This window comes from Triplophysa dalaica, chromosome 17, assembly GCF_015846415.1.
Source record: "Triplophysa dalaica isolate WHDGS20190420 chromosome 17, ASM1584641v1, whole genome shotgun sequence".
NCBI classification, from domain to species: Eukaryota; Metazoa; Chordata; class Actinopteri; order Cypriniformes; family Nemacheilidae; genus Triplophysa; species Triplophysa dalaica.
Window position 1 is genome coordinate 9,336,341 of NC_079558.1, and position 26,506 is coordinate 9,362,846.

Consider the following 26,506-nt stretch of genomic DNA (forward strand, 5'->3'; position numbering starts at 1 on the left):
CAAATAAATATATATAGAAGAATGTGAGCAACTGAGATTTTTGAGGTAGGAAAAAATGGTTGTCAAAAGTTTCTCAGAACTGGTTGCTTTCCCAAATTCTTTTAAACAGAACATAGAAATATAAAAAAAATTCTACTATGGTATTCAATGGTGCTCCAGAAATCTCAGTTGATAACATTTTTCCCAAATATATTTCTTTTGTGTACAACCAAACAAAGAAATTACAATGTAAGGATGAGTAATTTTTGACAGGATTTTCATTTTTGGGTGGAAGTAATGCTTTGTCAAGGACAATTACAATTATTTATTCAATAAAATTAATAATAAATGAAAGCTCAAAATCACTGATGATAAAAATAATGCTCGATAACTAGGTAGATAAATGAATTAATTTGATAAAATAAATAATAAATAAATAATTTAGGGTAAAATATATACATTTATTTAGGAGTATTTCCAGTACAGTCAACAAGCGAATGCTGTCCAAATATTTTTATGGTCGTGTGTTATGTTCTTACAGAAATGTACTGTCATCAGTGGCCAGATGAAGATACTCTGGCTGCTCTGTGCACTCCATCTCAATTTCGGCTCCAAGCTTCTTTTGGCGTGTTGACAGGGTCTTTCTTTTCCGCATGCTACTGGGACGCTTCTCTAGGCAAGTCTTGAGCATTTGAGCCAGATCTTGTTGCATGTGTTGCATGTTTTCTCTGTTAGGAAGAACGTTAAAAATATAAAATGCAAGATAAAATGCGAGATTTTAGTTCATTATGAAATACGGCCAATAACCATCAAATAATAGAAAAAGAAAAGAAGTTTACAAGAAAAACAGAGGGAAAACCATCTAATTTTACAGGAAAACATTTTTGTTTAGTGGAATATTTCTGCCGCTCCAGCTGCCAGATTATTTATATTTTTTCTGTTTATGGATATTTCAGTACAATTTATGACTCATGCTGCACCACAGATATTTGCTCAGTCAGATGCTTTTAATAAGAACGTCTCCACCCCTACAAACAACTTACAATTGTGAAATCACAGTTTAGTCATATAACTAAAGCCCTTTGACTTATGAAGTCCTTGAATATGTCACCCCTAAACTAAAAAGAAGAGAATTGTGAACTAGTTCTGAAATATTACGATCATAAAACCGTTAACTCACCCTGTTGGAGGCGTCTGGAGGTTATGATCTTGCCCTGTAACTCCCGTCAACCAGTACGTTGTTTCTTTTCCTTTACCCTGTAGTGTATTTGAGATGATCAAACTGTGACATTGAACAGGGAACTTTGGCACGAGGTTAAGACAATCCAGAAAATGTCAAACCTTTAAGTATGTTTCTCCTCTCTTTTCATACTCAAACTTGCGGTCTGTGCGCTGGAGAATGCTGATGGTTGACTCGCTCACATGGATTCTCAATGCTGAGGTAAGGAGATGCGCAGTGAATAATAAGAGTCAAAGTAGTATAATATAACATATAAAGAACACATGGAGCCTCTGAAATGCATAACACACATTGACTCGGTTAAAGCAAACAGATTTATTTAATGCAGATTTAGATTTGCCATCACTACTCACGTAGGCCCGTGGACTCCATGCGAGATGCTATGTTCACAGTGTCTCCAAACAGGCAATATCTGGGCATTTTAATTCCCACAACACCAGCAGCACAAGGACCTTTATGTATGTGAAATACACATTACAGATATAAATGGGTCAAGTCATATATTTTTCATTATTTACATGTTTTTCACAATAACTTGTTTATTATAAACAGCCAATTTATGCTGCTGTTGAAAGTTCCAAATAACTCCTTTTATTCTTTACAATGAATGACTGTTACAATGACTGGGCGGCACCTGAATGCACACCAATACGGATCCACACTGGCAGGCCGGGCAAATGGTGTAACTGAAATGTGCCCATGAAGGCCAAGATATCCAGAGCCATGTGGCAGATATCCATTGCATGTCTGTTTCCATTCCGCCGAGGCAGACCAGAGACCACCATGTAGGCATCCCCAATAGTCTCAACCTAAAACAAAGACAGAAACCCATTAGCTGCACTCCACCAGGTGATTGAGGCATCCCCGTAGCACACATTACCTTATAGACGTCATGATTGTCAAGAATGCTGTCAAAGTTCTTGTAGATGTCATTAAGCATGTCAACCACCTCCATAGGTGTGCTATAGTAGCACAATGCGGTAAAGCCTACAATGTCACTAAAGTAGATGGTGACCTCTTCAAAAAGCTCAGGTTCCACCATTCCTTTTTCCTTTAAAGAACGCACAACCGGTCTGCAATACATCCATCATGGTAAGAGTCACTATTGTTGTTCAAGATTCTACACTGTTGTTCTTTGTGTATTTACTCACCCTGGCAGCAGCATGAAGTTTAGGTTGTCTGCTCTATCTCTTTCAGCCTTGTACAGAGCCGTGCGTTCCTCAACCAGACGCTCCAAGTTGTGGGAATACATCTGCAACCTCCGAATCAGGTTTTCCATGTAACTCTCATCTGCCCGGTTGTCTAGACTATTAAAGATAAATCAATTTTCATAAATCATTCAGAGATTCCAACTATATATTTCCTACATCTCATGATCAGTTTCATCTAATTTTCTATTTCTTTTGTGTTCTGTCTGATGTTTTTGTTGAACAGATGCATGCAAAAAGTGACCTGACAATCTTTCGTAGTGTGAATTCTATCTTTTTGAAGTCTGGTCTTCTGTCTGGGTCCTCATCCCAACAATTTTGGATCAGCATGCAAACCTATAAAAACAAAAGCAAATGTTTGGGTTAAGAATTAAGGAAACGCTGCCTAGACTTTTCTTACATTTACATTTAGTCATTAAGCAGACGTTTTTATCCAAAGCGAGTTACAGATTAAACCAGCAGATTACTTTTTTGGTACAAATAACTGTGTATCTTTGTTTCAGTGTCATTATTTTACTGTGATTACTATTTTATATTTATTATTCAAATAAATAACAGTTCACACACGTGTCCAAAGTCTGCATAGAAAGGCACACTATACCTCTCGTTCTCTTTCACCTGCATTCTCAAAGTTTAGATCAGGTCTGAAACAAGAGGTCAGACTGGGGTATTGCACTCTGGCCAGCTTCTCTGTTAAAGGAAAGTAAATTTATTGCACTGTATTGCATAAATAATCTTGATTTTGCAAGGATGGTGAAGTGCAAAGCAATACGTCAAAGTCACCAGTAGGGGTCACTATACGTGTATTTTGGGTTGTGATGGAACAACCCAGTCTCAAGGCAGTTCGTGGTGGCTATTCATTTAATCTATTAAATGTCCCCATTTTTCGTGTCACTCAGAACGATTTTATTCGTGTTACCAGTACGACTTTCAATACACAGACCGCCTGTGTATGTATATAAATATATTTATGACCTGACATCAAAAGAAGTCGTAGCTATTTTAGGAGTTGGCTAACCTACACCCTGAAATCACAGCCACAAAGGCTAATTTAGCTATAAACCAGAGTTTAACGAGGTGGCAAAGCAACGATAATTGTCTACCCTAACCCCGCCCCTAAACCTAACGTCACAGGGGAAAGGTCAAATCATAACAAAACACACGAATGAGTGCGTAGGAAATAGCAATTCACAAGAATGAACCACTTTGAAAAATAGGTATAAATTACCATCATATTGCGTTGATATATATTTATACATGTGAAAAATACTGAGTAATAAAATACTCTAGATTCAAAGTCGTGCTGACTGACACGAAAAAAGGAGACAGGGGCTTACGGAAAGGCGGGGGCGTATCCAAAGGTAGGGGAGTGACGACATGTCTTTTCAATTGGACACGAAAGCTGCCTGTTCAACATCATCTTAAACGCTATTGGCCTACATCTAAAGCCACGTTTTCACTGAATTGTGTATAGAAGATTTGAAATAGGAAACTAAGAATCTGCAGTTGATTTATAAAGATTCCAGGGCCTATTTTAAGTGGTTATAGGATCATTAGCCTAGTTTGGTTACTTTTCACAATCTGCAATCGTTGGTCTGATGAATTAGTTTCGAGACAAATCATTATGACCGAGGTCTATCAGAATTTCATAACTATACACAGCCTGGCTGTATGTATTTATTAGTTAAACGTAGTCTTGGAGAACTGCCTGTGTAGTTTTGACTGAATTGTTTTTCCCTATTATGCAAAGTAATTCATATACTTTACAATAAAATGTGTTTTGTATTTGATTAAAATGAAAATAATCACATTACCTTAACCGTATTTAATATGAAAACGAAAAGAAGAAGGTTTTAATGTCATATTGGGTTTTATTGTAAATGTAAAATGAAGGTACAGGGGATGCAGATTTTGGATTTGAGCTATTTAGATATAAATTATATTTAAGTACCAGCTGATAAGTGTCACAAACAAATGTGAATTACAATTTTTATTTATAGGTGGTAAAATGTCCCTAGTAAAATAATAACACTTGCACTAGCGTTTTATAAGTACAAAATAATGTTGTTTCCTTGATGTCAAACTGTAAAAGGCATTTCTACAGTTTAAGTACAACTATGATTTAATATGTGTAAAAAAACATGCAGAAAAAGACTGAAATACGACAGCTGCTTCTAGATCTATTTACTTAGGCCTACCTTCTGTAATTCATTATTAAGCAATTTAGCAAAAACACAGATTTGTCTGATACATTTTTATTTAGTTTATAAGGGCTTATGATCACAAATTCATAATTTGAAAGTTTTGCATTACACACCTTACAGCGATATTCTTCCTGATTAAAATATATGAGGTATGTGTGTGGTTAACTCTGATTGGTCAACTAAGTTGGGAAAAAACAGAGGCTGGGAAGAAAGAGCACGTTTGACCAATGAAAAACCGTACGACACGCCCCCTACATTTCGGCACGCAACCACCTTTCGACGCGCCCATTTATCCGACCTGCAGAGACCCCTACTAGGAAAAAACGGGAAATTCGTGTCCTTGACACAAATTAATAGACAAAATCACAAATTCCCTTGAGACTATTGGAAGGCACACAAATGCTGTGGCCAATTAGTGAATGTTTATTTCTCTCACCAGCGCGATCTGAGCAGGTGGTTGTGTAGAATGTGCACTTCCTTATCATGATCTCTTGGGAAATAATAGCAAAACTGTAGACATCTCCTTTCTGAGAGATTCCCTGTTTCCGCAAGTGTTCGGGGGCTGTCCAAAGATCTGAGGGATGCAGAAAAGTGTGAACATGTACAATAAAGAGCAAATAAATGGGCTACCACATAAGCTGTAACTCCGCTTGAAATGAATAGATGCTTGGACCCGGAAACGGTATTTCTTACGTAACCTTAAGTTAAGACAAGATTTCACCTTTACTGGGACTGAGAATAGTATTGACGCCAAAGTCCGCAATCTTCACTACCATACGGTTGTCAACCACACAGTTGGTGGATTTAAGTCGGCCATGGACAGCAATGTTGCTTGCATGGAGATAAGACATGCCCTACATTAAGACAAAGAGTTTGCCGGTTAATAATTATGCATGAAAGATGGATATACAATATACATACATATGTAAATGTGAATATATGTCATTGACAAATACAATTATAAAGCAGAAAAGTAAGAAGATGAATGAAAAATGAACCTGCCATCTATAAACATCTCTAGTTAAATTGTATTGGCTTTTACACACAATCACATGTGCTTTCTGGAATCTTATTTCTTGTTTTGAAAATGGCTTTACATGTTAATATTTAAATTGTTTCCTTGATTTATTTAGGTTATTTATATGTATTTGTTAATATAGGTTCTTCAAACAATAATATTATTTTAGATACTAAACAAACTATATATACTAAAAGATTATGATTCGTTTTGAATATCTTGAATTTAGCTTTACTGAGGCAGGAACTGTGCACTTTAAGTGATAGTTCACGCAAAAATAAAATTTCTTGTCATTTCAAACCTGTATTTGACTTTTTTCCTCAGAACGCAAAAGAAGATATTTTGGAGAAAGATGGTAACTGAACAGCACTGGACCCTATTCACTTCTATTGTATGGCCATCCATCCATAGCATTACATACAAATTAGCATCACAATATAAATTATATAAATGTTCGAACAAAAATAAACAGACAAACATCTATCTCAATTCATATCTATTTACCTTTGCGATGTCATACATCACAGAGATTTTATACTGCCAGTCCATGAAAGTCCCATCTGGGTATGAAATCTTTTCTTTAAGCACATGCTGAAAAACAAAATGTATTAGATTTTTTGTTGTGACATACTGTAATAGTCAGCCTTCTTAAATGTCAGTATTTGTAGGCCAGTAATAAACTCACTTTTAGGGAACCCCTCTCTCCATACTCAAACACTCCAAAAACCTCATTGTCAAACTTGACTGTCCCATAGAATTTGGTCAGGTTGTAATAATCAATTTTCAAAAGCTGAAAGAAAACGACATTATGTGTCACAAGTGCAAGAGTTTTTTTAGGTTTCAACAGCAGTGAAGAGAAGAAAATTCTCCTACCGCATTGAGCTCTCTCCTCTGTTTCTCAGTAAAGCTTCCATCTGTGTACTTCAACTCTTTAAGTATAACCATCTAAAAACAAAAACAAAACTCAAATCAGTAAAAGAGCTATTGATGTTTTATGTTAAAGAACATACAGTTATGAAATAAATGTGCACCTTTTTATCATAGCGTGCACGGCGTAAGTTGTAACTATTACTTTTTTTCGAGTCTTCTTCAATCTAATGAAAAAACACAATGAAAGTATCAACAACACACTCCTGTAACAATGCATTGATTGTGCAATAACAGCAATACACAAATCTGTAACTTTTTGAAGATACATCATTAGAAATGACCAAATGTATTACCTTCAAACTGATCATATTCCTCTCGTTCAACTCTAAAGGTATGATGAGCTCTGATGGAATGTGGGACCATTTCTTCTGCATGTTACGATAAGATCTGTTTTGCCTTCAAAAAAAATTTCTTTACAGATAATTGTATGCTATACCTTATGTGCAAAAGTCAATCAGCAGTGGAATTAAAATTGTAATATACAAGACATAAATAAGTGAATATGTATTTCTCAAACCAGTAAAAGATGAAGGCAAGTGTAGCCATCACTCCAACAACAGTTGCTCCCAATGTTATTACAATGTCCTGGATCTGCTGGCCTAAATTATGAAATGAAGTCAGGCTTGGTTTAACATGGCTTTAATACAAAAATGCTTTTGGAATATAACTAAAGTTACCTTTAGTATCTGGATGGTCGTCAGGTAGACGAAGCTGAGGCCAAATAAAGTCTGGATTGATGTCCTTTAAATATGTAACGTTGGTCGTGGTGTTGAACTCATAAAGAACTTTATACTAAAGTACAAGAAAAACATTTACATGAGTAATGATGACACAGAATGCACTTCTATGTTGTCCTGTACTGACCCCAGAATTGATACGAAAAGTCTTCTTTTATTACCAAGGATATGTGTGAGCTGATGTTTATTTATCTGATATTGTCTATTTAGTGACCTACCTCAATGTCATTATTAGTGTATATCAAAGAAAATATCAGATCCCTGTCACCATACTCATCCAGCTCATAATCTCCAGCGATACCTATGTGAAGATATAGTGTTGTCAGATTTATCCAGAGGTCTCACCAGACCAAGTCTATATGAAAAATAAATGCAGCTTTTCCTTATTTACCTTTGAAAGACACATTTCTGAAGTAGTTAACGCTCACTGTCTCTATTTGCTGATAGTCAGAGCTGGTAAAGATGTTTCTTATCACCTGCCCAAACAGCAGTACTGCATCATGATATGCTGCAATGTAATCATTCATCTAAACGAGTACAGAATATAAGTGTCAGTTAGTTCTTTTATAGAGATACATCAACAGAAATTGTGCTAATTGTGTGGGATTTTTGTATTAAACTAACTTTTTTAAACGAACAATATGTCATTTTTACTACCAGAGGCTGCATATTCAAAACAATAACAAAGCCATAGCTTGATGATGCTGTGAAGGAGCGTTGAATGAAACTGTCGATATCAGAATTAAATTTATCATTTCTCTAAATTAAATCATTGTTGGAAATATTTGGGATTATACACAAGTCTACAAAATATCGCTGCAGTCCTTATGAAACCTTGTATCTCCATATCTCATAATTAAACTTTTTGGCATAAATAATTATTAGTCAGCCTTCATGTTTGTCACTGGGTTTTGCAAATATCTAACAAAATTTAAAGTATTAAGTGCTTGTGAACTTTGTTTTAACTTTTAATGGAAATAAAAATATGGGGGCTGTTTCCCGGACAGGGATAAATTTAAATCAGGACTAGGCCTTTGTTAAATTAGGATAGTTGTTTTTAAAACGTACTTGGTGAAAAATATTGTGTGTGGATCTCGAGACAACACAATCTCATTGATATATTTTAAGATACTGTTTGTCAGCGCAAGTTGTATTCGATCAAGACACTTTTAGCATTTAAGTTAGTCTGGCACTATAGGCTTAAGCCTTGTCTAGGAAACCGCCCCAAAGTGTTTTTCCATTTCCTGAAAAACAGCATTTGGACATCCGAGGTATCGTGAGGAAATGCAAAAATCATTCATGTTTTGCCTTGAATAGGTATATTATTTATTTTGCTTAGTTTTACAAATGCTATTTATGTTCAACTTTAATTTATTTACCCTTGCCCCATTAAAAACTAAGGACCGGTTTACCGGACTGGGTTTAAGCCCCATGTGTTGATCGAAAACAACTTGAACTGACATAGATATAAAATATATCAGTGCAATTGTTGTTCTCAAAATGCAGACAGTAATGTTTTCATTTTGTAAAGTGTGTCTTTAAAAATGACTTGCATATTCCAATTTAACAAAGATCTAGTCCTGGTTTAAAAGAATCCCAGTCCAGGAAACTTCCCCTTTATGTTTTATCCGGTCAATAATAATACATAGTACAGTTTTTTCTTACCGTGTTGTTACCAGATGTGTCAATAGTATACATTCTTGTGTTGGGCATTGTTAGAACCAGGACATTCCTCATAGCAGGGTTAGATGACCCATTGTAATAGATGTCACTGTGTGAGAAAGTTAATATTGATTCTGACAACACAAGTAATACGAATTCTTAACTTTGTCTCAAACAGACCTTTTGCATTTTCTGTCTGACATTAACTCAGATAGCAGTCTAACCATGCACATTTAGCAGTAATGGTCAGTATAGAACAATAAAAAGATCTTTACTGTATAAAAAAGTAGTTGAATTTGAAAAACTGACTTGTAAAGATCAATAAGAAGAAAAGCAGTTCCTGGATCTGAGTCCAATTGAGTGCCATTCTTAAGATCCATTATGTCATCAGGCCCTCCGCATATAATAAACACTGTGAAAATAAATCAAGAAAAAAGTACAGTTTATCTTTTTATGTATCACACCTAAAATCATCAGGATACATTTACACAGAACATTTGACAAAAGTTGTTTTTCTCAAAGCAGGCCTTTAATTAAAAAGATGTGATGCTCACAATTACTCGCCCGATCTTTGCTGTCCAGAGCCTCGCTGAGCTCTTCCTCTCTTCGTAGAATGACTCGCTTCTCTAAACTCGATGAAAAGGGCGCTGAATCCACCTCAAGAGCATTCATGTACCTATAGTCATGTAGAAAAGGACATCCTCAGCTTTACCAGACCCACAAGCACTTTTCATGTGAATGTTACATAGCCCTGCTTACCAAAAACAGTCCTCTGTGTTATTCAGTTTCTTGTATATGTACACAGTTTTCCACGTAGGCTTGATATGATCTTCAAATTCCCAAAATGAAACGAAGAAGCTCGAGATTTTTCGCGCTGGAGGCAGAAGGCGAGTGAGCTCTTTTTTGAAGTCACAGGACAGTCCAAAGCTTCCCGCTGAGATGATGGGCATGTTGAGGTCAAGGCCAATCTCCACACTAGAACAAAATTTACACTTCAAAGTAGTGTACATGATCTAAAATTGTCAATACGCCCCCAAAAGCAAATTCTTACGTACTCAACCATTTGGAAAGTAGCAAGGGTGCAGGTTGGTCCCAGGAGAGCACATCCCACCTCACCTTTATACTAAAGATACCACAATAAACTGTGTTAGGACACTTTATCACACGTTAGATTTTATAGTCTCACGGGTATTAAAAGCATCAGAACTTACCTTTAGATCATTTAGAATTTCGACCCCCTCGCAGATGCTACTGGTGCAGCCTTTTCGCAGGTAATAAATGGTTTGAAACCCTTTGAAGTTGACTGTTAAATTGCGACTCACACCTTGAAAAGGAGAACCAAAAATGATATACAAGGCTGTACAATTCACGTTCAAAAGGGTTCACTGCTGAAAAAAACAATACTTAATGCTTTTTCATTACTATTATGAACTTCCACAAGCCATCGTACTAATCTTATTCCAGTCCCTGCTAACTAAAAAATATATGGAAACCCACTAGAAACCATCGCAGAAAGTCTAACTCTTCCATTACCATTACAACCCAATAGCTTTTTCAATAAAAAACATTCCCAAATTATTGTTTGTAGCATGTTATAGGCGTTGCTCCAGTATATGAAGACCAATAGAATCAGTGACATATCTCTAGACACCACAACAATTTCCATTAAAACCAATAGAAATCCCTTTAAAACCATTAATACCATTACAGCTTCTTTTATGGTTGTTTCAGCAGGGTTTGATGGTGTTCTGTCGATTCCCATCAACCAGATAACATCCCACCATCAGACCCCAACACATTCCCAGTATAGAGATCATTGCTGTTTCCATTAGAACCATCAAATTCATAAGAATTTCTGTGATTATTTCTGCTGTTTTTGTCAATGTGTCCAGTCCTTCGCTATATGATGTCTTGGGATCATACCGTCTATAAAGTTGATTTCAGAATCATGTTCAACTGCTCTCAAAACTGCGGACTTCACAAAATTGATACTCCACGGCGACACGTCGTCGTCCAACAAAACAACAGTCATCATATTACTTCCATTGAAGCAAGACTGACTTATGAAGTGACTTTGCTTTAAGACTGTCCAAAAAACACATACAAACAACCATCTGCGGCAATCCATTAAGGCTAAGAGTCAAAATGTGGACAAAAAGCGCAAAAAGGTGATTTGAAAGGAAATTAATAGAAACTTCTGTAACAACGTCCACGTTTCAAGCACACGCTGTCTGATTATATATGCAAAAAATCCAGTAATGCTTCTTTTCGTAATCCAGATTTAACTCTGTTGTTTCAAGTATCTTTGGTCATGTTTACCAATAAAAAACAGTGAAGAATTGATTTATCCACATGGGAATTGCGGGGATGAGATAAGACGACCTTCTGCTTTCACGTTGACGGTGTTCTCACCTGAGGACGTTAATGAACAACAGGATCAAAACAGAGAGTCGCAAAATCTGGCATCAAATGTGCCTTCCGGTACCAGAACATTTTGTTCTGTAAGTTCCATGAAAATTCTTTATTTTCTTTTTGTTGTCTGTAGCTACTTCACTAGGAAGACATTATCAGAATGGATATTAATCTTCCATTAACATATAAATGTATATTCAATTTAAGTACAAAAACATTAAGAGATGTTGAACAACAAGGTAGACTATATACAAAAATAAGTTACAAACATTAAGAGAAGCTTGAGCATTACAGTTTAGTTATCTGAAATAACTCTCAAGGTCCACAGGTCTAATTAACATTGGTGTACATTGGATAATATAGTAGAGGAGTGAAGGACAAAGGTTGGTGTAGTTGGCTCATAAATCAATCGTCTTATGATGGATCCACAATAAAAGCAGTCCTGTATGTTTGCACAAAGAGGAAAAGACATCCATTACATTGATGGTACATGGTATTAATCATGTCATGTTTTTTCGTTCACAATTTTCTTTTTCTTCTCATGTTCACAGAGCTGGATGTCACGTAAAAGCGTACAAAAGAAGCAAATATTAAGATCAAGGCAGTCGATTTCAGGTTAATGTTTAGGGCTTCCAATTTTCATCTAACTGCAATCTTTTTTGTTTATCAGGATGTGCTGCGCCCTCTAGCGGCTCAAATATTCACCTCAAATTCTGCATTTGGATAGCAGAATTAAAACAAACTGTTGATATTACAATATCTTATATTTTAATTTATCATATAGAATAGCATAAAAGAGATTAAGCTTCATTGTTATTCTTCTAAATGTTTGCCGTCACACCATAGGACACAAATCTGCATATTAAATGGATAGTTGAGAGACAAACCCCTTTAAAACTCTTCCATATTGAGTCCTTTATAGTATAAACATATGATATGGAGTATCTGTACACCATTTTTTTTTTAAGTTGTCATGTCTTAATATCTACTTGTAGTCATTTACTCCAGGTGAATTGCACACTATACTTTGTTATAGCTGATATAATAATAATAGGGTAAATATGATGCATTCACAATTTCCTTTGTTTTTATTATTTTTATTAGAATTATTATAACAACCATTGTTCCTGGTGACAAAATCCACAACTGTGCACGCGGGTGTGTCTCTTAAAGAAATCTACACAAGTCTTATTAGTTACAATTGAAAATAGTGTTAAATGTTATGACTTCGTGATTTGTTTGATGACCGTTGGCGTTCACTGAAATGGACTGAAACGATTATTCCACACGTCTCTTTACACATTATGAACATAAATACATAAACAAGTGTATGGCAAAAACAAGTGAGGTGAAGACTTTTTGTGTCACAGTTATATCATGTTCTGCCAAACTTATGTCAAAGCTCAGGTGACTCAGATCTTAAACCATGTTTCAAACAAACCTCTATCACTTATTTTCCAGGCTAGTGAAAACAACAGTTGCATAATCCTACTTAGTATTCCATCCCTATCCTACAAACACATAACGCCATTGTAAGCTTCTAAATCACTTCTGCGTGAGCATCATTCATCAAACTTTGACTTTCTTTTTATCTTTTGCGTTGCATAACCCATCCCTCCAACTCTTACCATTCTGAATGTATTATTTTGCTTTGCATTGAAAGTCTAAGCTAGGAGCTGATAACCTGCCCGGACCAAGTCTCGTGCTTCCTTCCGGACGTAGGGTTGGTGATGACAACTTCGACGGCTTGGAATTTTAGGTTCTTTGGAGGAACAGGACACACTTTGTAGGTCACCTCATCTCCCTCCATTGGCACATATTCACCTTCAATACTAGGGGGGAAAAATGTGTTTATTATTCAATGATTTAAAAGGACAGTTAACTCATGATAAAAAATCTGTAATGATTTATTCACTCTCATGTTGTTTAAACCCTGTCTGCCTTTATTTCTTCTGTAAAACATAGTAGAAGATATTATTCGAAATGCCTCTGTTGTTTTGTGTTCATATAATGGGAATCAATGGGGGGTTATGTTGTTTGGCAACCAACATTCTTCAAAATATCTTAGTTTGTGTTCTGCTTAAGAACATAATGGTTTTAAACAACATGAGGTTGAATACATTTTGACAGAATTTGGGTGAAATATCCCTTTAAGAACACACATCAACAGTTCATTCTTCAACCACACCATAAAGTTTTATTGAATATAAAAATAAAATAATTCAGACTTCTTTAAAGGTTCTTCAGGAGGTTCTACCAGTACCTGAGGAAACCCAAACAATGCCATAAAATGTTTGTATTTATGTGATTTTCTCTCTTCTCCTCACTTACTCAGAGATGTGAACAAATATGTCTTCTCCTCCGTGGGAGGGGCAAATGAATCCATGACCCTGTGACCTTGAAAAGTCCTTGCAAACTCCCATGAAGACGGGTCCAGATTTGGCTCTCACCGATCTGACGAAGGACCAAAATAAAGAAGTTCTAGCATCATTTCCAACCAATTAGAGTAGAAAGAAATTAAAGATCAAACTCAACTCTGTTTGTTTACATTAGTATGTGAACTATTTCTGCATGGTGACACTCACGCTGAATAGGTGCGCGTGCGTTTGGTCGGCAACGGACTGAGCGGTTCCCCCGTCTGGGGTGGTTTCCTCTCCGAGACATTACTACCCTCCCTCAGGAAAGGTAATGTAAGTGAGCCAGGTGTGCGTGGACAGTGCAACTGGCGATCAGGTGTAGAGGTTTTGTGTGAATCAGCCATTGGTGTCAGGGTAACTGGAGATGAGGTCTCTGTTGGTTTAAAATGATCCGGGGGTCAATCATAACAAGCGTATATGCATTCTTTATAATCTGTGGATTTGAAATTGCCTTATTTGAGTATATTTTACTATTGAAGAAATGCTCTGATGTGTGTTCTCAAATCTGGCTCAGCATCAGTACCACATCAGATCTTGTTACTTTGTTATCTCTCTTTCATTGTTGTCAAATGCACCATGCCCTGTAATCTATGACATGACAGACAGACCACACACTGCAAACACAAGACCGCCTATTGACTGTTACTAAACTGTGTGTGTATTGTCATCATCGAATTATTTTACATAAATCTGCGTAAATCAACAATGACAAATAAACTGAGGAACTGCTGTGTTTTTATTGTCATCAGCATGCGGCAGACGACACGGCCTTGGAATATTCAATGAATGGTAATGCGGAGATAAAATGATAAAGGGAAAATCATGTAGCGACAATGAAAATCATTATCTTACCGTAATGTACGTTGGCGTGAAACCGAGATGACGATTGATATCGCGAGCGCTGCGGAGATTTTCTACATAGCTACATCAGAATCCGATGTTTCATGCCTGAATAGCATCATTCGTGCTCCACATTTTCATGGGGACCCCACACGCAGAACACAATAAACGCGTTTACGGGAGTAGAGGGAGGGACAACCCCAACTACAATGAAAACCAGCGACGCGACACTAAAAAACAAAAACGCCCATTTATAATCAACGATGCCGTCCGCACAACAAACGATACAATATTGACGTCAGAATGCGGTCGACAAATCAGTGCGTGTAGATTACAACAAACCATACATAACGCCTTAATGACCGTAACGTTTATTTGAAGCGTCGCAATTATTATTTTTAATACTTCCAGGTTTTATTTACACTTCATATACTATATTTTATATATCATTCATATACTGTTTTCACATTATTTTGTTTGCATTTTTACAGACGATTTCTTTGACGCGCGCCTTGGGCCGAAGTTGACTTCCGGTCTGTGTTTGGTTATAATATAACAACTTATTTAACGTTGATGTTACTTTAAATTCATATTGTATTGTATATCAACTGTATCAAAGTAAAACTACTCAACAGTTCTTTGCGGAGGTTTACCGGAAGTTAATTTGGTCCAGGTACCGTATACGTTGTTGCGATGAAACGGGTAACACGGCAGTAACTCTCATTCAACCACAAAAGAAACCATATTTAAAAAACTTTATTTGATGACTGATCAGCATTCATTTCCTCTGGGGAAAAACAAAGAAAGAAAAATAATGAAACTAATATTAAGAGGAGTGTGTTTGTGAGGTTCATCATTCATTTCACCGAGCTGCAAACATATCCAGGTATGTCGGGTTACAGCAGTTTTATTCACGTTGACTTGGGTACCATTCACACAACAACCGTATAGGATGGACATGAATTTGATTCAGATAAAGCTAGTAGTTGTCTGCTTTCTGAAAACAAAATCTGTCTGTGAGCGTTTTACGTCAATGCCCTTAACTTTGTAACCCCAAAAAACACAACTCTACAAAAAAGGGCACTCAATACAGAGAAAGTCCTCACAAGCATAGATGTCTGCTTACTGATCCACTGCTCAAAACTGTGAGCTAAGATGCTTCATATAATGCACATGTGCAATCCATTAACATTTTATTTTTTTATAAATAACCATTGTTTAACACATTTAAAGACTTGACCTGTTATACAAATCAGTACGCACATTTGAGAGTTTTGTGTGGTGTGGATGATGAGATCTGCCAATACTGCACATTAAGCATAGACAAATGATTCTGACAGCTACGTGAAAAATAAACGGCAAATCATTGAGTGGTCAAAAAGCTCTGTTAAAAAACGGTGAAACAAATCAATCCACCAATAGATGTGATTAAAGCAGAAAAATTCACAAACAGTTCCAAGATCATTGTAATATCACAAGCAGAGATGGAAGGTCAGACATAATTATTTACGTTTGATTTTATGAATTAAACTCTGACGTCTTCCGTTCCTTAGTAAGGATTTATTATGTTATAATGACCAGTCTCGAACACACAAGCGTACAAGCGTTATAATTTAACTCATTTCTTAACGCAAGAATGCTCATCTGCTCTACAATTTTTTTAAATAATCTAATCCACCGAGTATAGGTTTGTGTATTGACATGACTTGTCTATGCAACCGAGTTTAAAAATGTATTGTATGCACTGTCTACATGACATGAGGGTATGTATAAACGTTTCATATTCGTACGAATCTCTCTGCTTGATACATAACCCCTGCCTTGCCCATAAACACCTGTCTATAGCCTTCATCAACATTTAGGGGCCAATAACTCAATGCTGTAATTTCATCCTGTTGAGAGCAGAACCAGCCTTGAACCATTCAATCTGGGTCTCGTTGAAGGTATGGTGTAACTCAATAGTTTCTTTGCTTCCATCGATGTGCTTGATGACGGCCTTCAGTGACTAATGAAACACAAGATTACACAAATGATTGTGTAAGATTAATTATCAAGCAGTTCAATTATTATTGAATGACTCTCTTTTATGGTCAATAATGAAAACCCTATAACAGGCAAAATAGGTGTATAATCAAAAGTTACCTTTCCAGGTGCAAAACTATCAAGGCCTTCAATGGAGATTTTATCATCTGGCCGGATTTTGTCATAATCGGCAGGCTTGGCGAAGGTGAGAGGCAGCACACCTTGTTTCTTTAAATTAGTTTCTGTTGACACAAAAAAAATGAATTGCTAATCTAGACACTTGGCTTCAAGTTCTCAAAAAAAAAGTATTTATATTTTTCACTTACCGTGGATTCTAGCAAAGCTCTTCACAATGATGGCCCTCCCACCTAGATGTCTGGGCTCCAGAGCAGCGTGCTCTCTGCTGGAACCCTCACCGTAGTTCTCATCTCCCACCACTACCCATGAAAGATTGTGCTTCTGTGAACGATCACAAGCAACAATAGTTAGCAACAAATGTTTTCTTTTAAAATGAAATAAGACACGGAATAAAAGCAGTGCATGCCAAGCACTTACTTTGTAATAGCGGGCAACATCTGGGACACCACCGTATTCCCCAGTCAGATGGTTACGAATTTTATTAACAGCATCATTCTCAATATTAACAGCACCAATAAGCATGTTATTGGAAATATTGTCGAGGTGGCCACGGAACTTCAGCCATGGTCCTGCGGCACTGATGTGGTCTGTGGTGCACTTGCCTTTCACCTGATAATGAGAGAAACATTAAACAGAGCATTATGGTTTCCAACTTTGTTTCGTTTTCACAAAGATTTTTTGTTTTTTTCAAATAAGGTTAATTTCCTAAAAATGGCAAAATGGAACACTGACTTAAGAGTGATGTTGAAGAGAAGCTTGAGGAAGAAATAACATCCTGGTACAATTCATACCTTGATAAGCACTTGAAGGTCCTCAAGGTCTTTTCCACTCCATTTATCAAAAGGCTCTAGCAGCTGCAGGCGGTTGCTCTGTGGGTTGACATCCACTTTCAGGCCAGAACCATCGGCTGGTGGGTTCTGGTAGGTGTCCTGACCAGGGTCGAAGTCACGAGAGGGAAGTTCATCTCCTGTGGGTGGCACCAGTTTAAACTTCTCTCCATTGGGGGCTGTGAGATAGTCCGTCTCTGGGTTGAAATTCAGTGTGCCTGCAATGGCGAGGGCTGTGACAATCTGTGAGGTGACAAAGATGACTTAATAAAAACGTGAAAGAAATGATATAGAATTTAGTCAGTGTATTTTGACTGTAGGCGGTGCAAGAAGAAATGTTAACAGCACAGTACCTCAGGGGAAGTGACGAAAGCATGAGTTGCAGGGTTAGCATCATTTCTAGCTGTAAAGTTTCTGTTGAACGATGTGACAATGGTGTTCTTCTCTCCCTTCTTGACATCACGTCTGCAAATAACATTTTATTGGTTTAAGTCATATAGTTTTATTACAGAGTTTTTTTAAATACTTGATTCAGAATGCTCGATTGCAGCAGTTTTGTAGAAAAACACTCCCATGACTACTGATCACCCATTCACTCAATGCAACTTTTTTGGCTTTTATATCACCACTCACGTAATAAAATACAGTGTGCAGATTTACATTTTGCAGACACTTTTATCCAAAGCGTCTTACAGTGAACAATAAGCGATATGTCATACATATATGCCAATACCTGTTAAGAGAAAGATCTTTTTTTTTTCATTTATCTGTCAGGTATTCACAGACGAGATGGGTTTTAAGTAGTTTTCTGAATGTTGTGAAAGATGTGGTTGACTGGACTGAATAAGGAAGAATGTTCCACCAGGAAGTTCCACTGCCCTTTAGAGAAGGCAATACAAGACGCTGCTCGTTTACTGAACGCAGGGTATTGATGGAGTGTAGGAGTGTGTGAAAGTATGCCGATGCAGATATCACAAAACAAATCCTTTTAAAGTGAAATGAACCCATCATGTCTGGATTTATTGTGACAGTAACTCAGAAAACATTCACAAAGTGAACTATAGCTTGGTTCAAAAAGGAGAAATACTTTACCTGTCCCACTGACCAATGCAGGGTCCACAGGCATTAGCAAGGACAACTCCACCAACATCCCTTAAAAGTTTAGCCTACAGACATATAAATTATTATTATAGACCAAATGCAGAACAATTCAATATCAAATGCATATCAGTAACCAGTAATTATAAAAAAAACCAATAAGAATGTCAGAAAACTAATATTTAAATGAATAAGAAATGCCAACTCAAACATACATATCCATCTCTCTCAATTGTGGCACGAATCTGCTCAGATCCAGGGGTGACTGTGAACTGAGCTTTGCACTTGAGGCCTTTGTCCAGTGCTTGTTTGGCTATAGAGGCAGCTCTGCCCATATCCTCATAACTGGAGTTGGTGCAGCTTCCAATCAGACCTGTAATATGTAGATGACAGAGCAAAGGTTAATGATAGACTGTTATGACCATAAAAACACTTTACTTAAAGGCAGACATTAAATCACCCACCGACTTTAACCTCCAAGGGCCATCCGTTTTTCTCAGCAACAGAGCCCACTTCTGAAACAGGGTGTGCCAGGTCAGGAGTAAATGGGCCATTGATGTGAGGCTTCAGCTTTATTGAAAATAGTTTGGGCATTTAAACTTTGTAGGAGACACAAACAACATAATCTAAAAGTAACCTTCATCTGTTCTTACCTCACTCAAATTGATCTCAATCACCTGGTCGTAATGACAACCTGAATCGGGCACCAGTAGGTCTTTGTTCTCATCTGCCACAGCAGCGATTTCTGTACAATGAAAGAAAAGTGGAATTAATCCAATCGAACCTATAGCCAAGTAGCCAAAGTATCTTTTTATTCAGTTTATTGCTGCTTGCTTACCTCCACGGCCTGTTTTCTCCAAGTATGTCTTCATACGGTGGTTGAATGGGAACACAGAGGTGGTGGCTCCAATTTCAGCACCCATGTTACAGATGGTGGCCATACCTGTTTAGAAAACCCAAAAGCATGGAGAGCATGTTCGGTATTTACAATGAAAGAAGGAACATGCTAACACTGTGTTTGTTACATTTCTAGTTTCACCTGTGCAAGAGATTGAGTCCACACCCGGCCCGTGATACTCCACAATGGCACCCGTGCCACCCTTCACAGTCAAAATACCGGCTACTTTAAGGATGACATCTTTCGGTGAGGTCCAACCAGATAATGAGCCTGTCAGTTTCACACCGATGACCTAAAAAGCCGTTAACAAGCCATCTTCCCTTTTAGCAGAGGCATTCTGAGGTAATGATCCTCTTATTACCAAATGTGACAATGATTTGAAATCGCTCATAGGGACCTATAGCAACTCACATTAGGACACTTCAGCTCCCAGGGGATGCCTGCCATGACATCAACAGCATCAGCACCACCCACTCCAATGCAGATACAACCCAGGCCACCACCATTAGGAGTGTGAGAGTCTGTGCCAATCAACATGACTCCAGGGTACGCATAATTCTCTAGGATAATCTAAGAAAAGATCAAACTGTTAAATATATAAACATCCAGACATCAGTCGATCACCAACCAAAAGCTGGTTCTCCTGTACCTGATGGATGATCCCAGAACCAGGTTTCCAGAAGCCAACACCATATTTAGCCCCTGCGCTAGCAAGGAAGTTGTAAACCTCTTGATTCACTTCCTGATTAAAAATAACAGAATTACCTACAATTTGAAAAAAATCTCCACATTTTGTCTTTTAATATTGAACTCTATGGGCTTTCTCACCTTGGCCTTTTGAAGATCTTGGGCTCCTCCAGACTGGGCCTCGATAAGATGGTCACAATGGATGGTGGACGGCACTGCTACTCTTGGAAGTCCACTGCTGATGAACTGCAGCATGGCCATCTGTGCCGTCGCATCTTGCATGGCAACCCGATCTGGTCGCAGGCGCAAGTAGGTCCGCCCTCTAACAATTTCCTGTCCGGCCGGGTCATCAAGATGGCCGTAGACGATCTTCTCTGACAGAGTGAGAGGCCGGTTAAGCCTGGAAAAATTTCACAAGGTAAGAATCTGATGTATATTTATCTAACAACGTGAATAAAAGCACAATATTAAAGAGGATATGTTCGGCGTACGGAGTCTATGATTTCATCGGTTATGAATTTTCTGAGACCCAAAAAATTATCTGTTACAAGTATAAAACACTAAAACGTGATAAACAACAACATACGAGATAAGCAGATGTGAGTAAATAAAGTTGAGTGTAAAATACTGGGCCCACTGACCTCTTGCTCACAATGTCAATATTTGAGCGAAGCTTGTCATAGTTGATATAAGAGTTTGGCTCAAAGCGGCTCATGGATACATTGGCCTTTGCGTTGAGAGCTGCCGCTACATGCATGCGTCTGGCACCTTGGCCCAGAGCAAGCTGAAATAAATAAACACAGAATCATTATGTAAGACAAACATATAAATAACACTAGAACAAACTGTGAAACACAGTAAACAACTGGTTCACAAGAGAGCAATGCACTAATAAATACAAATATTGACATACTCATGTAAATAATCCGTCATTTAATTAAATGTTTTGGACATGCAAAAGTTTAACAGATTGTTTAAATACCAGATTGTTTACTTCTGTATTTTGTACGTGCTTTGTTCTTTAGAAATGAAAGTTTATACACACGCATTAATAACAGGGAAAACATTAATATGGATTAGCAGACTATGTCATGTTGTCAAAATAAATACCTGCTCATTTTGGTAAAGTGATAAAGCCGTATCATGAGTAATTTATGACGTTCAGCGGTAAATTTAATCGTATTTTCATTAAATCAATGCCTCAAACCCAAGTAGCGGTTTCGTTGTCAAATCTCTATCGTCGGCGCCGCTATCCTTACAGCGCTGTTTTAACCTTGCGTTCACCTTGCGAGTCAAACTAAACACCCAAACATACAATTTTAACAATAAGTTAAACTGTACAAAAGCTACAACTATTCACTACCACGTGCTTTCGTTGACTTTATTACACAGCTGTCAATAAAGATGTACGCCATCCGTTGGAAACCTATCTGCAGCAGACATCCTTGGACACTGTGACCTGGGCACACTTCACGATCAGATATCAACATGAAATGCGCTTCACTTAATGTGTTTACTACTAAATGAGACGCAAATACGTGTATGGCAGTCATACAGACACAAACAGGTCAAAGTCATGCAATTCGACACTTTCAAAAGAAGATTTTAGATACCTGGAGCCTTGCGACGGTTAAGCAGTAGGTTGCCATTTTGTTCACTGACAAAGATGTGACGCCAGAAAATGACGTGCGGGTTTATGAACGGTTGTCTTGGAAGGATGTTGAAATGAATGGACGTAAAATTATTTTCTTTTCTTTTTTAAATCAAACGATTGAGAATGTTTGTCTTTTCTCGTAGGAACTGTTAAAAAAAACAAGTCAACAAAAGGATGAGTAAAAGTCTACCTAACACTGTTAACTGGTGAGGGGTTTTCCCCTTGTTCGTCTTTTGCTTTCAGGACCTTTTCTTAAAATCATTTTTAAAAAAATAAAAAAAAATCTTATACCTGTTTATTTATAAATTATTGTATTTATGCGTCTACTCAACCACCACCTTACTTGCATTCTTATCCCGCCTCGTGATTTTTAATCGACTGTTTGAAAATATTACTCAAGTTCGTCGCTGGCGGTCATGTTACACATCCAGCAGATGTCACTAAAAAACGCTCCGCATCCAAAATGCATCCGAGCCGTAGAAGAAAAGTTCAGAGGTCACTCACTGCTGCGTCGCCGCTACGCTAGTGTTTGTACAGCTAGCTGCTTCGTTCTTTGAAAATGGCAAAACATCATCCAGATTTGATATTTTGCAGAAAGCAGGCCGGTGTTGGTAGGTATATCATTTATAAAACATAGACTGTTGCCATTATTCTCAGATATTTAATATATACGCGCAGTTCTATAATTGATTGCCAGATTAACTGCTAGCAAGTCGGTTAGAATCTTAAGAAGTCAGTTGAATCAAAGACTCATTTATAGATTATAAAGGCAATAAATTCATTACTTTTGAGAGGGAGGACAACGTTTTCCCTGGTCGTGTCATGATCAGTTAACCGTTTACGACTATTGCAAAATAATAACGACAAAATGTCTTGTGATGTATTGTAGCGATTAGCTAGAATAGATGCAAACGTGCTCACTCGTTTGTATATAGCGTCGTTAGTAGTTAAAAGTATAGCAAACGTTGTAATGCGTTGAATCTCATTTTATCTCTCTTTCTCTTTTGCAGCCATTGGACGACTGTGTGAAAAATGTAAGTTATATATATATATATATATATATATATATATTATAATAAATGTATGTTTTTGTTTTGTAGTTGAATGCCAATATTGTCTCTCAGCAAATGTGTGTGTGCGTATATGATTTTCAGGTGATGGCAAATGCGTTATCTGTGACTCGTATGTCAGACCCTGCACACTGGTTCGTATTTGTGATGAATGCAACTATGGGTCATACCAGGGCCGCTGCGTTATCTGTGGAGGACCTGGAGTATCTGATGCCTATTACTGTAAAGAGTGCACCATCCAGGAGAAAGACGTGAGTGACGTACAACACTTCTGCTTGAATAGCTTTGTGCATAAAAATTCCTTTTCAAAAATGATATGATGTACATTCAGAGTTTCAATTTTTGTTTAATGTATATGAGACACTCTCATGTTGTGTTGAGCGTAACTGTGTATTAAAATGCGAAATATTTCTTTAAAACGGTTTGTTGTTATAATTCTGTGTTGTTTTTAACACAGAGAGATGGCTGTCCTAAGATCGTGAACCTTGGTAGCTCAAAGACTGACCTTTTTTACGAAAGAAAAAAATACGGCTTCAAGAAGAGGTGAAGATACCAAGGCAGTTGTGTGTTGCAGTAGTTTTTCGTGCAGGATCGTGTTTTGTTATCAGACTTGTTTAATAAACCTTTTTTAAAAATTGTGGTTTGGGTTTCATGTTTTAAAGGAGGCATGAATTAAAATTTTAATGTTAACCCAATCTTTTGTTATATAATAGGGAATTGTATTCACATGTAAGTGTTAGAACTGAAATCGTCCTTGTTACTGAGATTACATTTGTTATTGACACCAGGCCCAGTGAAAGCCAGGTTACAATTATGCATTTGGCAGACGCTTTTATCCAAAGCAACTAACATTGCATTATCATATACATTTATACTTAAGTATCTGCAATCCCCTGGGATCGAACCCACAACCTTGCGTTGTTAACGCAATGCTCTTGCCACTGAGCTACAGGAAAGCCTAAAGGTTCTGGAATGCACCTATCTATGATAGGTTGAACACCGCCTCCATAGAAAAATATCAACAACTACTTCTCTAGCCCCGCCCACTTGTTTGTGAGTGACAATTCTGAAGTGACGCGAAACTAGATAGAGCAAGCAAGCAATGATCAAACATGCCGTTAAAGATAGCTAAATATTGTGCCATCCCTGGTTGTGGAAGAATACAGTTGCTGCATAACCTTCCTTCGGATTCCGACATTAGTAATGTGTGGTTAAACTTTAATTTTAAAGACATTCCAGCTCATGTGGGAAAAATCACGGGTCACGATCACGGGTCTCATATGCAGACAGGTGCGGTCATATATCATTAAAAGCAATACAACTATAGAGTATACAAACTATACGCAAAGCCTTGCCATCAAATCGGGGAAATAAGTCAGTAAATTTGAGTAAAATCATCCCGTGTGATTGTGTCAAATGAAATATTGATGTAGGGAGGTCGTTTATAAATCACAGGAGGCCTCCAGATAATACTGATGCCGTGCAAAAACTGTGAATGGTGCTAATGTGTAACCTAACGTTACATCTCTAACCATATTCACAGAAGCCTCAGACTACGCAAACTGCTATTCAATCAAAGAAGTGAAATAAAAACGAATGTCTGTACTTTCAAGTTAGGATTTTAGATAGTACACGGGCGGTTTCCTGGACAAGCGTTTGTTTAAATCAGGACTAGGCCTTAGTTAAAATAGGATACAAGTTGTTTTAAAAAATGTACTTTACAAAAACATTATTTTTATTGTATGCATCTTAAAAAAACACATTCAAAATATATATAATTAAATATAGTTTATATGTCAGTGCAAGTTGTTTTCAATTAAGACACCTCTAACATTTAATTAAGTCTGGAACTATGCTTAAAGGAGCCATGAATTAAAACCACAATTTTAACACGAGATTTTGTTATATAAAAGGGAATTGTATTTAAGCGAACATCCTGGAAGTGTCAAGTGAAAACACCCTTGTTACTGAAATTACAACTGTTATTTACACCAGGCTTAGCGAACACCAGGGGCCCGTTTCAATAGGGGGTTCAACCAACTCTAGGTTAAACCTTAAACTTAGAAAACTAGAAATTAGTGTTTTTGGTATCAGAACCACTGATTTGAGTTACTTCAATTTACTCTGGGTAGGCTTACCTTGGGTTTATCGCTTGGACCATGACTATAAAAAGCCATCATCAATGGAGCTCCGATATTACGATTCACCATGGCAATGGCACCAAAGATAGCAACTTGGCGGCAGAAAGCACTTGAGAGTTAGGCGCAATTGAGAATGAGGCACACTTTCCGCTCTGCATACAGTGGATTTACTGATGTGATGTAAATGACTTAGGTTTAAATTAATAAATGGATAAATGTACCAATAAACAAATAAATTGATCATTAAATGAATGAAACTTTTAATCAAAAATTGTATGTTCTGACTTGACATGAGTGCTCTGGTTATGCAAATGAGATGTCATGGTGTATAGGACACCTGTAGGGCGTCAGACTCGTGTAAAGGCAGACTAAAAGCCGAACCCTGCTCTGAGCAGTTTTGAGTTACAGTGGCTGCACGTCAAAATGAATTGCTTGTTACCTTTATCACTTCATTTCTGCATGTATGTCTGTATTTATTATTTTCTTTATTTATACACTTTATTAAGTGTATAAATCAAGTCATTTCTCATCGTCCATAGAAAATTATGCTCTGATGTAATACAATTACGCTGGCTGTGTTATTGATGTAAGGATGGATGAGATATTTTTTGACAAAATTACACTTGGGTCCTAAATTGCTCTCCTGAAATCAAAGAACAGCCCAATGAATTAATGCAGCCTCTTCTGAATCCTCTATAAAAGCACATATGACATATAAGTCACTGAGATGGTCTCTGTGTGATGAAAATGTGTTCCATGAATGACTTTATTAATGAATGAGTTACACCACTTGCTCGTTAAAAGGGGGCGGAGATGTAAAGAAGCTCTGGGTTTAACAAAGAAAACCTGCTCCTGACCAGGTTCGGTTCACAGATTAAGTTACTATGGTTACAGACTCTGAGTATAAATTACCTCTCCTTTAGAAACGGGCTTAAGTTACGCCGCTTTCTCGGGTTTGACAAACCTCACATTCTGAAACGGAAAACCCAGAGTTTCCCTCATTTCAGGGTTAATATACTCGGAGTTTTCACTAAACCTCCTTTCTGAAATTGGCCCTGGTTCTGTAATGCACCTATCTATGATGACATTGATAGGTTTAACACCACCTCCACAGGAAAATATCAACTACTACTTCTCTAGCCCCGCCCACTGGTTCGTGCATGACAATTCTGAAGTAACACAAGTTGAGCGGAATAATAATGGAGGCTGATTTGAAGTGTTTTGGTATTATTTTGGGTGCTGGGTCATATCCACAATTCACCTGGAGTCTCCCGTTTGTTTATTAATCATGGAAACTTTCGTAATATTTCAGACCCGCGATCTT

The 26,506-nt window shown here is 37.3% G+C and overlaps 4 protein-coding genes across 7 annotated transcripts; 1 reads left to right on the top strand and 3 right to left on the bottom strand.

Moving 5' to 3' along the window:
* Nucleotides 1-66: 66 nt before the first annotated feature.
* Nucleotides 67-11,469, bottom strand: gucy2cb (guanylate cyclase 2Cb). Of its 4 annotated transcripts, none has more exons than XM_056771162.1 (27): nt 10,902-11,469; nt 10,190-10,302; nt 10,034-10,101; nt 9,738-9,953; nt 9,533-9,654; nt 9,288-9,390; nt 8,982-9,087; nt 7,708-7,843; nt 7,535-7,617; nt 7,257-7,371; nt 7,097-7,178; nt 6,873-6,975; nt 6,681-6,743; nt 6,523-6,594; nt 6,335-6,439; nt 6,154-6,240; nt 5,353-5,485; nt 5,068-5,205; nt 3,029-3,117; nt 2,672-2,763; nt 2,371-2,526; nt 2,100-2,292; nt 1,854-2,028; nt 1,573-1,671; nt 1,321-1,415; nt 1,160-1,236; nt 67-707 (listed from the first exon to the last, which is right to left on the bottom strand). In XM_056771162.1, exons 1-27 carry the CDS (start codon nt 11,104-11,106, stop codon nt 515-517), a joined length of 3,219 nt encoding a protein of 1,072 aa, XP_056627140.1. In that variant the 5' UTR covers nt 11,107-11,469; the 3' UTR covers nt 67-514. The 4 variants fall into 4 exon arrangements, 3 of the variants coding, with proteins under 3 accessions (XP_056627140.1, XP_056627141.1, XP_056627142.1); XR_008909389.1 differs by having other exon boundaries at nt 646-707; nt 1,321-1,491; XM_056771163.1 differs by lacking the exons at nt 67-707; nt 1,160-1,236; nt 2,100-2,292 and having other exon boundaries at nt 1,320-1,415.
* A 989-nt stretch (nt 11,470-12,458) lies between these two features.
* On the bottom strand, nt 12,459-15,050 carry csdc2a (cold shock domain containing C2, RNA binding a). Its single transcript, XM_056771486.1, has 4 exons — nt 14,660-15,050; nt 13,976-14,180; nt 13,722-13,844; nt 12,459-13,222 (listed from the first exon to the last, which is right to left on the bottom strand). Exons 2-4 carry the CDS (start codon nt 14,149-14,151, stop codon nt 13,060-13,062), a joined length of 462 nt encoding a protein of 153 aa, XP_056627464.1. The 5' UTR covers nt 14,152-14,180; nt 14,660-15,050; the 3' UTR covers nt 12,459-13,059.
* A 337-nt stretch (nt 15,051-15,387) lies between these two features.
* Nucleotides 15,388-22,078, bottom strand: aco2 (aconitase 2, mitochondrial). The gene is made up of 17 exons (XM_056771485.1): nt 21,931-22,078; nt 20,959-21,101; nt 20,459-20,717; nt 20,280-20,372; nt 20,042-20,200; nt 19,772-19,922; nt 19,571-19,675; nt 19,386-19,477; nt 19,197-19,302; nt 18,948-19,105; nt 18,727-18,800; nt 17,988-18,099; nt 17,599-17,877; nt 17,225-17,416; nt 16,996-17,128; nt 16,790-16,911; nt 15,388-16,652 (listed from the first exon to the last, which is right to left on the bottom strand). Exons 1-17 carry the CDS (start codon nt 21,964-21,966, stop codon nt 16,521-16,523), a joined length of 2,346 nt encoding a protein of 781 aa, XP_056627463.1. The 5' UTR covers nt 21,967-22,078; the 3' UTR covers nt 15,388-16,520.
* Nucleotides 22,079-22,449: 371 nt separating this feature from the next.
* On the top strand, nt 22,450-23,679 carry phf5a (PHD finger protein 5A). Its single transcript, XM_056771487.1, has 4 exons — nt 22,450-22,582; nt 22,982-23,005; nt 23,126-23,292; nt 23,499-23,679. Exons 1-4 carry the CDS (start codon nt 22,531-22,533, stop codon nt 23,586-23,588), a joined length of 333 nt encoding a protein of 110 aa, XP_056627465.1. The 5' UTR covers nt 22,450-22,530; the 3' UTR covers nt 23,589-23,679.
* Nucleotides 23,680-26,506: the final 2,827 nt, after the last annotated feature.

What these genes read in the sequence shown, in the direction of transcription:
- aco2 (XM_056771485.1), bottom strand. Translation starts at nt 21,966, where the DNA reads ATGGCAACCTACTGCTTAACCGTCGCAAGGCTCCAG. An exon ending in AAGATCTTCAAAAGGCCAAG is followed by an intron (nt 20,373 to 20,458) that starts GTGAGAAAGCCC and finishes ATTTTTAATCAG; the next exon opens with GAAGTGAATCAAGAGGTTTA. An exon ending in CTTTCGTCACTTCCCCTGAG is followed by an intron (nt 17,878 to 17,987) that starts GTACTGTGCTGT and finishes GTCACCTCACAG; the next exon opens with ATTGTCACAGCCCTCGCCAT.
- csdc2a (XM_056771486.1), bottom strand. Translation starts at nt 14,151, where the DNA reads ATGGCTGATTCACACAAAACCTCTACACCTGATCGCCAGTTGCACTGT. An exon ending in CGCACGCGCACCTATTCAGC is followed by an intron (nt 13,845 to 13,975) that starts GTGAGTGTCACC and finishes GTCCTTCGTCAG; the next exon opens with ATCGGTGAGAGCCAAATCTG. An exon ending in ATATTTGTTCACATCTCTGA is followed by an intron (nt 13,223 to 13,721) that starts GTAAGTGAGGAG and finishes TTTCCCCCCTAG; the next exon opens with TATTGAAGGTGAATATGTGC.
- phf5a (XM_056771487.1), top strand. Translation starts at nt 22,531, where the DNA reads ATGGCAAAACATCATCCAGATTTGATATTTTGCAGAAAGCAGGCCGGT. An exon ending in TGGACGACTGTGTGAAAAAT is followed by an intron (nt 23,006 to 23,125) that starts GTAAGTTATATA and finishes TATGATTTTCAG; the next exon opens with GTGATGGCAAATGCGTTATC. An exon ending in GCACCATCCAGGAGAAAGAC is followed by an intron (nt 23,293 to 23,498) that starts GTGAGTGACGTA and finishes TTTTTAACACAG; the next exon opens with AGAGATGGCTGTCCTAAGAT.
- gucy2cb (XM_056771162.1), bottom strand. Translation starts at nt 11,106, where the DNA reads ATGGATTGCCGCAGATGGTTGTTTGTATGTGTTTTTTGGACAGTCTTA. An exon ending in AACACAGAGGACTGTTTTTG is followed by an intron (nt 9,655 to 9,737) that starts GTAAGCAGGGCT and finishes ACATGACTATAG; the next exon opens with GTACATGAATGCTCTTGAGG. An exon ending in CTTCTTATTGATCTTTACAA is followed by an intron (nt 9,088 to 9,287) that starts GTCAGTTTTTCA and finishes TTTCTCACACAG; the next exon opens with TGACATCTATTACAATGGGT.